At 56.0% G+C, this 10,828-nt stretch overlaps 1 protein-coding gene across 1 annotated transcript in view; it reads right to left on the reverse strand.

The window, feature by feature from the left end:
• Positions 1–967: 967 nt before the first annotated feature.
• Positions 968–10,828, reverse strand: part of EPHA2 (EPH receptor A2) — a 10,482-nt gene continuing 621 nt past the window's right edge. Inside the window, exons 2-16 of the mRNA XM_075721721.1 lie at positions 10,760–10,826; positions 10,209–10,364; positions 9,779–10,111; positions 9,574–9,698; positions 8,575–8,734; positions 8,387–8,486; positions 8,203–8,258; positions 8,002–8,127; positions 7,732–7,914; positions 7,358–7,419; positions 7,023–7,232; positions 6,784–6,933; positions 6,491–6,684; positions 4,287–4,442; positions 968–1,073 (exon numbers count right to left, since the gene is read on the reverse strand). Coding sequence (XP_075577836.1) covers positions 968–1,073; positions 4,287–4,442; positions 6,491–6,684; positions 6,784–6,933; positions 7,023–7,232; positions 7,358–7,419; positions 7,732–7,914; positions 8,002–8,127; positions 8,203–8,258; positions 8,387–8,486; positions 8,575–8,734; positions 9,574–9,698; positions 9,779–10,111; positions 10,209–10,364; positions 10,760–10,826 — 2,184 coding nt within the window. The remainder of the gene's footprint in view (positions 1,074–4,286; positions 4,443–6,490; positions 6,685–6,783; positions 6,934–7,022; positions 7,233–7,357; positions 7,420–7,731; positions 7,915–8,001; positions 8,128–8,202; positions 8,259–8,386; positions 8,487–8,574; positions 8,735–9,573; positions 9,699–9,778; positions 10,112–10,208; positions 10,365–10,759; positions 10,827–10,828) is intronic.

The raw sequence follows: 10,828 nt of genomic DNA on the forward strand, positions 1-10,828 counted from the left end.
TAACTCCCCTTAAAAAAATCCTAAAACCCCTTAAAAACCCCCTAAACCCCCTTAAAAAAATCCTAAACCCCCTTAAAAACCCCTTAAACACCCCCTTAAACCCTTTTTATAAAAAAAAAAAAAAAGCCTTAAAAATCCTTTAAAACCTCTTAAAAATCCTTTAAAAACCCCTTAAACCCCACCCTTAAAACCCCTTAAACCCCCTTAAAAACCAGGCGGAAAAGCCCCCCCCCCCCCCCCTTGCCCCCCCCCCCAAATTCCTGCAATCCCTGCAAGCCAGTGGGAAATGACAATAATACAGAAAAAAAAAAAAAAAGCACATTTTTATTTGATTCAAAACCCCACAAAAATCCCCCAAACCTGTGAAAATTTATGAAAAAAGGGGGGGAAAAAAGGGATCCGGGTTTTTTTGGGGGGTTGGTTTTTTTTTTTTGAGTTTTCCCCCTTTTTTGCTCTCTCAAATCTGACACGACCTTTGCTTTCTCGCAATAAATATACAAAAATAGAATAAATTAGGTTAAAAAATAAAAGGTAACACTGGCAGATCCGCGTTAAGGGGGGGGAAAAAAAACCCCAAACCAACACCCAAAAACCCGGAGGGAGAGGAATAAATAGGGAGAAAAAAAAAAAAAAAAAAAAGCAAAAATAAGCCAGTTTTGGGGCTGAGCCCTTTTTTTTTTTTTTTTCTTGAAATGTGGAAAAAAAAAAGGGAGGAAACCCCCCAAAGCACCCCCCAGCCCAAAATGAGCTTGAAATTTTAATTTTCTTTTTTTTTTTTTTTTTTTTGGGAGAGGGGAGGATGGGGGTGACACCCGTTTGGTCCCCAACCCCGGGGATGAGAAGAATAATACTATATAAAAAAAAAACCACCTTAATAATAATAGAAATAATAAATAAACCCCTCGGGGAGGAGGGGGGGTGTCTTCATTTGGTTCATTTCAAGTATTTTGGGGGGCGCGGGGGGGGGTCACATGGGGACCCCCCCGGCGCCGGCCTGCTCCTGCAGCCCCAGCAGGCTGTAGGCGATGCGCTTCTGGTGCCCCGGCAAACGCACCCCGATTTTCTTGATGTCGCTGGAAATAAGGGGGAAATTAAAAAATTATAAAGGTTTTTGGGGTGAAAAGAGCCCGAAAAGGGTCCAGGTGGGAGAGGGGTTCTGGGGGGGGCACAGAGCATTCCCTGGGGCAGGATCCAGCCCCAACACCCCCCCCCCCCCCCCCAAAAGAGCTGGACCCAGCCCGGAGCGTCCCCCGTTTTTGGGGACCATCACGGCCGTTCCCGGGGGACGGGCGCCGGACGCGGCCCCCCCCCGACCGCTCCGGCCGGATCCCGGCCAGGGAACGTCTAATTTTATCCCCTCCCTCGGGCCAACGCCGCCAACGCCACGGAAGCGGTTTCTTTTCCCAGCACGTCCCTGTCCCCATGGGAGCCCGAGGGGACAGCGCGGGGGGCGGAAGGGGGACGGCTTGGGGACACTGTGGGGATGGCATGGGGACACCAAGGGGACACACCGTGGAGACGGTATGGGTACACCATGGGGACACACCGTGGGGATGGTATGGGTACACCATGGGGACACACCGTGGGGATGGTATGGAGACACCGTGGGGACACCATGGGGACACACTGTGGGGACACACCATGGGGACACACCGTGGGGATGGTATGGGTACACCAAGGGGACACCAAGGGGACGGTATGGGGACACCATGGGGACGGTATGGGGACACCATGGGGACACATCGTGGGGACAGCATGGGGACACCAAGGGGACACACCATGGGGACGGTATGGAGACACCATGGGGACAGTATGGGGACACCATGGGGACACATCGTGGGGATGGTATGGAGACACCATGGGGACAGTATGGGGACACCATGGGGACACATTGTGGGGATGGTATGGAGACACCATGGGGACACCGTGGGGACAGCATGGGGACACCAAGGGGACACCAAGGGGACACACCGTGGGGATGGCATGGGGACACTGTGGGGACACACTGTGGGGATGGTATGGAGACACCGTGGGGACACCATGGGGACACACCATGGGGACACCAAGGGGACACCAAGGGGACACACCGTGGGGACACACCGTGGGGATGGTATGGGTACACCAAGGGGACACCAAGGGGATGGTATGGGGACACCATGGGGACGGTATGGGGACACCATGGGGACACATCGTGGGGACAGCATGGGGACACCAAGGGGACACACCATGGGGACGGTATGGAGACACCATGGGAACAGTATGGGGACACCATGGGGACACATCGTGGGGATGGTATGGAGACACCATGGGGACAGTATGGGGACACCATGGGGACACATTGTGGGGATGGTATGGAGACACCATGGGGACACCGTGGGGACAGCATGGGGACACCAAGGGGACACACCGTGGGGATGGCATGGGGACACTGTGGGGACACACTGTGGGGATGGTATGGAGACACCGTGGGGACACCATGGGGACACACCATGGGGACACCAAGGGGACACCAAGGGGACACACCATGGGGACACCAAGGGGACACCAAGGGGACACACTGTGGGGACACACCGTGGGGATGGTATGGGTACACCAAGGGGACACCAAGGGGACGGTATGGGGACACCATGGGGACGGTATGGGGACACATCGTGGGGACAGCATGGGGACACCAAGGGGACACACCATGGGGACGGTATGGAGACACCATGGGGACAGTATGGGGACACCATGGGGACACATCGTGGGGATGGTATGGAGACACCATGGGGACAGTATGGGGACACCATGGGGACACATTGTGGGGATGGTATGGAGACACCATGGGGACACCGTGGGGACAGCATGGGGACACCAAGGGGACACCAAGGGGACACACCGTGGGGATGGCATGGGGACACTGTGGGGACACACTGTGGGGATGGTATGGAGACACCGTGGGGACACCATGGGGACACACCATGGGGACACCAAGGGGACACCAAGGGGACACACTGTGGGGACACACCGTGGGGATGGTATGGGTACACCAAGGGGACACCAAGGGGACGGTATGGGGACACCATGGGGACGGTATGGGGACACCATGGGGACACATCGTGGGGACAGCATGGGGACACCAAGGGGACACACCGTGGGGATGGTATGGGTACACCATGGGGACACACCATGGGGACGGTATGGGGACACCATGGGGACACACCATGGGGACGGTATGGAGACACCATGGGGACACCGTGGGGACAGCATGGGGACACCAAGGGGACACACCGTGGGGATGGTATGGGTACACCATGGGGACACCATGGGGACACCATGGGGACACACTATGGGGATGGCATGGGGACACCGTGGGGACACACTATGGGGATGGTACAGGGACACCAAGGGGACACACTGTGGGGACACCATGGGGACAGTATGGGGACACACCATGGGGATGGTATGGGGACACCGTGGGGACACTGTGGGGACACTATGAGGACACACCATGGGGACAGTTTGGGGACACACCATGAGGACATGGTATGGGGACACCAAGGGGACATGGTATGGGGAGTGGTATGGTGACAGTGTGGGGACACCAAGGGGATGGCATAGGGACATACCATGAGGACATGGTATGGGGACATCAAGGGGACACCATGGGGATAGTACAGGGACACTGTGGGGACACACCATGGGGACACCGAGGGGATGGTATGGGGACATGGTATGGGGATACCAAGGGGACACCAGGGGCATGGTATGGGGACATGATATGGGGACACCGTGGGGATGGTGTGGGGACATGGTATGGGGACACACCATGGGGACACCAAGGGGATGGTGTGGGGACATGGTATGGGGACACCGTGGGGATGGTATGGTGACACCGAGGGGATGGTATGGGGACATGGTATGGGGATACCAAGGGGATGGTATGGGAATATTGTGGGGATGGTATGGTGACACCGTGGGGACATGGCATGGGGACACCAAGGGGATGGCATGGGGATACCAAGGGGATGGCATGGGGACACACCATGGGGACAGCATGGAGACAGGGTATGGGGACACCATGGGGATGGTATGGGAATACCCTAGGGACACCATGGGGATGGTATGGTGACACTATGGGGACATGGTATGGGGACACACCATGGGGACACCAAGGGGATGGCATGAGGACACCATGGGGACACGGCATGGGGACACGGCATGGGGACACGGCATGGGAATACCAAGGGGATGGCATGGGGACACCACAGGGACACCACGGGGACACCACGGGGACAGGGACTCACTCGCTGGTCATCTGCAGGACCTTCTCGATGGTGCTGTAGCCCGAGGCCATGAAGTGCTCCGTGTACTGGGGCATCCTGATGGACTCCAGCCACTCGGGGACGGAGCGGAAGGGGACGCCCTCCGAGCCGCTGGTGCTGGGCAGCCGGATGGAGACCCTGGGGGGCGAGAAACGGGGGGGTCACCAGTGCTGCAGGAATGGGACGGTGCGAAGAAATAATGCAGAAAGGGAAGGATGCAAAAAAAGGGAAGGATGAAGGAAAAAAAAGAAAAAAAAGAAGGATGAAAAAAATGATGCAAGAAAGGAAAGATGCAAAAAGCAATGCAGAAATGGAAGGATGCAAACAATCATGCAAAAAAATGGAAGGATGAAAAAAAAAAAGGAAGGATGCAAAAAGCAACGCAGAAATGGAAGGATGCAAAAAATCATGCAAAACAATGGAAGGATACAAAAAAAAAAAAAGAAAAAGGAAGGATGCAAAAAACGATGCAAAAATGGATGCGGAAGTGGAAGGGTGCAAAAAATCATGCAAAAAAATGGAAGGATGCAAAAAAAAAGATGTGAAAATGGAAGGATGCAAAAAACCACGCAAAAAGAAAAAAAGGAAGGATGCAAAAAAAAAAGGAAGGAAGGATGCAAAAAAAAGATGTGAAAACGGAAGGATGCAAAAAACGATGCAAGAAAGGAAGGATGCAAAAAATCATGAAGAAAAAAGAAAAAGGAAGGATGCAAAAAAAAGGAAGGATACAAAAAGCAATGCAGAAATGGAAGGATGCAAAAAATCATGCAAAAATTGAAAGAGGCAAAAAACCCCCAAACGCACAAATGCAAAAAAGCAAGACTGAAATGTAAAGATGCAGGAAACAACGCCCCAGTGCAAAGATGGGAAAAGTAACGGCAAAAGTCCAGTGCCAAAGGGAATACAAGAAAGCAAAAGTGTGACGCAAATAGTGCAAAAAAAAAAAGTGAGAGGCGATGCAAAAGCGCCCAGCTGTAAACAAGAATGCAGAAATGTGAAGACGCAAGGAGTAATGCAAAAAGTGGAAGAGCAGAAAATAAGGCAAGAATGCTAAAAAGCAAGACACAAACAAGAAAGTGCCGAAGGGAAAAGAAAAAGCTAAACCGCACCGATGCAAAGAAGCAGAAAGGAACGCAAGAATGCAAAACCAATTAAAAAATGCAAGGATGTAGAAAAGAATGCAATAATATAAAACGGTGAAATGAATTAAAAAAAAAAAGCACTGATGCAAAGAAGTGTGCAAGAATGCAGAGACGCAAAGAGCAATGCAAGCGTGCAAGGGTGCAAAAAAGAGCGCAAGAACGCTGAGAGGCGAGAAGCACTGCGAGAATGCAAAACCAATGCAAAAAAAAAAAAAGCAAAGACGCAAAAAGGAGCGTAGGAATGCCAAGATGCAGAAGAGCATGCAAGAATGCAAAGGTGCAAGAATGCAAAGGTGCAGAAAGCAATGCAACGACAACAAAAAAAAGCAGAGATGCAAAAAGCAATGCAATAACGCAAAGGTGAAGAAGAGTGCAAGAATGCAAGGATGCACAAAGCAATGCAAAAACATGCAGAGATGCAAAAGGCAACGCAAGAACGCAAAGACGCAAAAATGAGTGCAAGAATGCAGAGATGCACAAAGCAATGCAATAATGCAAAAAAAGAGTGCAAGAATGCAAAGACGCAAAAGAGAGTGCAAGAATGCAGAGATGTAACAAAGAAGTGCAAGAATAAAAAGATGCACAAAGCAATGCAAATAAAAAAAAAAAGCAGAGATGCACAAAGCAATGCAAGAAGGCAAAAAAGAGCACAAGAATGCAGAGATGCAAAGAGCAATGCAGGAATGCAAAGACACAAAAAGAGCGCAAGAATGCAGAGATGCAATAAAGTGCAAGAATGCAGAGATGCACAAAGCAATGCAGGAATGCAAAGACACAAAAAGAGCGCAAGAATGCAGCGGTGCAAAAACCAAACACAAAAATGCAGCGGCGCAAAAAAGCAAGGCGAGCACGCCAAGATGCAAAAAGGAGCGCGAGAATGCAAACCTGCCCAAAACGATGCAAAAAAAAAAAAAAAAAAAATATGCGGAGATGCAAAAAGCGAGGCAAAGGTGCCGAGGCGCACAAGAGCACGCGAGAGTGCAATGCCGCAAACTGCACCCCCGTTTTCCTCCCCGCCCCGTGCCGGCTCTCTCCGTAGCTCACCGGGGGTCGAAGTCCGCCAGCGCCTTGAGGGACTCGGGGGCGCGGATGAGCTTGTCGAGGATGCTGACGATATCGGCGAATTTGGGGCGCCGGCTGCGCTCCTGCTGCCAGCACTGCATCATCAGCTGGTAGATGGCGGAGGGGCAATCCAGGGGGGCGGGGAGGCGGAAGCCCTCGTTGATGGCCTTCATCACCTACGAGGAGGAGGAAGGTTGGGCGGCGCTCCCTTAAAAAAGCTGTCCGTTTGCAAGAACCCCCCCAAAAATTGGTGTTGGAGGCGGGTGGACGCTCACCTCGTGGTTGGAGAGCTCCCAGTACGGTCGCTCGCCGTAGGACATCACCTCCCACATGACGATGCCGTAGCTCCAGACGTCGCTGGCGGAGGTGAACTTGCGGTAGGAGATGGCTTCGGGTGCCGTCCAACGGATGGGGATCTTCCCACCCTGCGACAACATTGGGCTCAACTCTGCACCCCCCAAAAAAAACCCCAAAAACCCGCCACGGCCAACCACCCCACCTTGGTGGCACTTACACTGGTGGTGTAGGTGGCTTCAGGGTCGTCTTCCAACACCCTTGAAAGCCCAAAATCGGACACCTTGCACACCAGGTTGCTGTTCACCAAGATGTTCCGGGCGGCCAGATCCCGGTGGACGTAATTCATGTTGGCCAAGTACTTCATGCCGGCAGCGATGCCCCTCAACATCCCCACCAGCTGGATGACGCCAAATTCCCCCTCTTTTTCCTGGGAAAAGGGAAGAATCCGGCTTCAAATCCATCTCTCGTCCCACCTTCCGTGGTGGGTTTTGGTGGTTCCACCACCCGGTAATCCTTGCCCGGGGGCGGACGTTGCCGCCACGCTTCACCTACCCGTAGGAATTTATCCAGCGCGCCGTTCTCCATGTACTCCGTGATGATCATGAAGGGCTTGTCTGTACAAAAAAAAAGATCCAAAACAGGTTAAAAACCCCCCAAACAACCCAAAAATCCCCCCCTCCAGAATAACACCAAAACACATGCCCCCCAATCCCCCCAGAACCAAAAAAAAAAAAGGCCCAAAACCCCCCAACCTCCCCAAAACCCACGAAAAACCCCCAACCCCCAAAAAACACACCCAACCCCCCACGCGACGTTTCTCAAAACACTCTATTTTTATATAGCCTTTTTTTGGGGGTGTTTTGCAGGGTGATTGGGTTTTTTTCGGGGGGGGGGGGGGGGGGGGGGGGCGGGAATGGGACACTTACACTTGGAGACGACCCCTTCCAGGCGGATGATGTTGTGGTGGCAGAACTGGCCCATGATGGTGGCTTCGCTCAAGAAGTCCACCCGTTGCTTCTCCGTGTAGCCCACCTTCAAGGTCTTGATGGCCACCGGCACCTCCTTCTTCCCACGCTTCAGGGTGCCCTTGTAGACCTCCCCAAATTCACCTGCTCGGAGGAAGGGGGGACGTTTAACCCCCCACCCTGGTCCAACTTTGGGGTGTCTTTGGGGTGACGAAGCCGTCGAGGACCTACCGGCGCCGATGACCTTCTGGCGGGTGATGGAGGATGGAGGGATCTCGGTGGTGAACTTGAGCATGGCTTGGTTGGGGTCTTCGTAGGTGTGTGGGTCAACGTAGGTCTTGAGGGGCTTCAGCTGGTCTATGGGGTGGCGCGGGAGGGGTCAGCACCCATGTCACCCCCCACCCATCCCCGTTGACCCATCCCATTGCTCACCTGACTTGGAGAAGTAGACGTCCTCGGCAGACTGGCGTGGCCGTGACCTCCTCTTCCTGGGGAAAAACAGCGTTTTGTGTGTCCCCTCCCCCCCCAAAAATCACTCCTTGCCCATCTTTGGTGGTGGAAAGATGGTATTTTGGGATTTTTTGGGGTTTTTTTTGGGGGGGGGGTATCTCCTTACCGCCGGAGGACGTAGAGGAGAGCGGCCAAGAGGAGGACGACGAAGATGACACCAGAGACGGAGCCGCTGATGACGGCGGCAGATGCCATGGCCTCAGCGCCTGCGGGGACAATTCGGGGGGGGGTTGGGGTGAACGATGCACCCCCAGACCCCCCACCCCAAACTCCTGCCCTCCCCTTGGTCCTCACCCTCGGGCAGGGTCTCGAACTCGTGCTGGGGACTGTAGGCGCCGTGGCCGTCCTGGGTGAGAGCCTGGACCCGCACTACGTAGGCGGTGGCAGGGGACAACTTGGGGAGGGTGACGGAGGTGCCCTCGCAGCGCAGCACCGAGTAGCTGTTCTCGTCCACCTGGGGACATGGATGGAGGTGACACAGGTGGAGGTGACACGGATGGAAGCAAGGATGGAGGTGACGTGGGTGGGGACAAGGATGGAGGTGACATGGATGGAGGTGACACGGATGGAGGTGACACGGATGGAGGGGTGATGTGGATGGAAGTGACATGGGTGGGGACAAGGACTGAGGTGACGTGGATGGAGGGGTGACAGATGGAGGCAAGGATGGAGGTGACGTGGGTGGGGACATGGATGGAGGTGACAGATGGAGGGGTGATGTGGATGGAGGTGATGTGGGTGGGGACAAGGATGGAGGTGACACGGATGGAGGGGGTGACAGATGGAGGCAGGGATGGAGGTGACAGGGATGGAGGTGACAGGGATGGAGGGGTGATGTGGATGGAGGTGACACAGGTGGGGACAAGGATGGAGGTGACATGGGTGGGGACATGGATGGAGGTGACACAGATGGAGGGGTGATGTGGATGGAGGTGACACGGGTGGGGACAAGGATTGAGGTGACATGGATGGAGGAGGTGACACAGATGGAGGCAAGAATGGAGGTGACATGGATGGAGGTGACACGGATGGAGGGGTGATGTGGATGGAGGTGACATGGGTGGAGACAAGGATGGAGGTGATGTGGATGGAGGGGTGATATGGATGGAGGTGACATGGATGGAGGTGACATGGGTGGGGACAAGGATGGAGGTGACACGGATGGAGGGGTGATGTGGATGGAGGTGACGTGGGTGGGGACACGGATGGAGGGGTGACCTGGATCGGGGGGTGACCCGGATCGGGGGGATGGATTTTGGGGGCGGTAGGCTGAAGCCGTGACACGGGACGCACCTTCTTGCTGTAGGTGACCTCGTACTTCCAGACCCGACTCTGCTGCCGCAGTGGCACCGTCCAGGAGAGCACCAAGCTGGTGGCCGTCCGTCCATCCAGGCTCACCGATGTCACCCGGGGCGGCTCTGCCATGGGGACAGGGATGTCGCAGAGGTGTCCCCATGACGGGGGGGGAAGGCAGGGGGGGACGCCGGCAGCCCCTTACCCGTCTGGTTGACGCTGATGGTGGCGGTGGCCACGCTACGGTGGTGGCTGTAGGGTGACACCCCGTTCCGGGCTTCGACGGTGAAGGTGTAGTTGACGTGCGGCTCCAGGTCGGTGACGGTGACCCCCGTCGCTGTCAACCCCCGGGGGGGCTGCGAATAGCGGACCCCCCCGTCGCAGGGACGGCACTCCCCGCTCTCCGGCCAGCACTGCTCGCAGGTGACGCTGTAGGTGACGTCCCCGCGGCCACCTGGGTCGGCGGGGGGGGACCAACGTAGCTGCACCGCGGCCCCCAGCCCCACGGCCGTGACACCCTGGGGGGGCGAGGGGGGACCTGGAAGAGAGGGGGGAAGCAGAGAGGGGGGTCAGAGCGGGGCGGGGTGGGGTGGCCGCGCCGTGCCTCAGTTTCCCCTCCCAAAAAGGTCACTTACGGGTGCAGGGGTCGTCGGGGGGGTCGTCGGGGGCGCGGAAGAAGCCGTCCTGGCAGGGGCAGGCGGCGGCGGCGGCGGGGGAGGGCAGGGTGTGGGGCGGGCAGGGCCGGCAGCCGCTCGCGGACACCGCGGCCTTGAAGGAGCCGGGGGGACAAGCTGGGGACACACAACGGCATCAGCGAGACCCCCCCCAAATCGCCCCCTCCCCACCCACAGCATCCTCACCCAGGCGGGTTTTGGGGGCGGCATCACCCCCACCGAGCACCCAGAGCGGGGGGTCGAGGGCGTTTCACCGAATTTTGCAGCTTCTGGTATTACGGGGACCCCCCCCAGCCCGCCCCTCTGAGCCCTGCCGCGCTCGCTGCACTAGTGATGCTCCAGGCTGAAGATCCAGGACGGGGAATTTGGGGGCCAACACCTCATTTCTCCACCCCCCCTCTTCTATCCCCTGGCACGCACCGAGCTGGGGCGTCCTCAGACCCCCCCAAATCCCCCCAACCACGGCTCCTCACCCCCCCCCCCATCCCTATTTATCCCCCTCCAAGCGCTACCTTGGCATCTCTCTCCCACTTTCTCGTAGCCGGCCCGGCACAGGCACTCCCCGATGGGCACCAACCACT

Source organism: Pelecanus crispus, chromosome 15 (genome assembly GCF_030463565.1).
Source record: "Pelecanus crispus isolate bPelCri1 chromosome 15, bPelCri1.pri, whole genome shotgun sequence".
In the NCBI taxonomy this organism is placed as follows: Eukaryota; Metazoa; Chordata; class Aves; order Pelecaniformes; family Pelecanidae; genus Pelecanus; species Pelecanus crispus.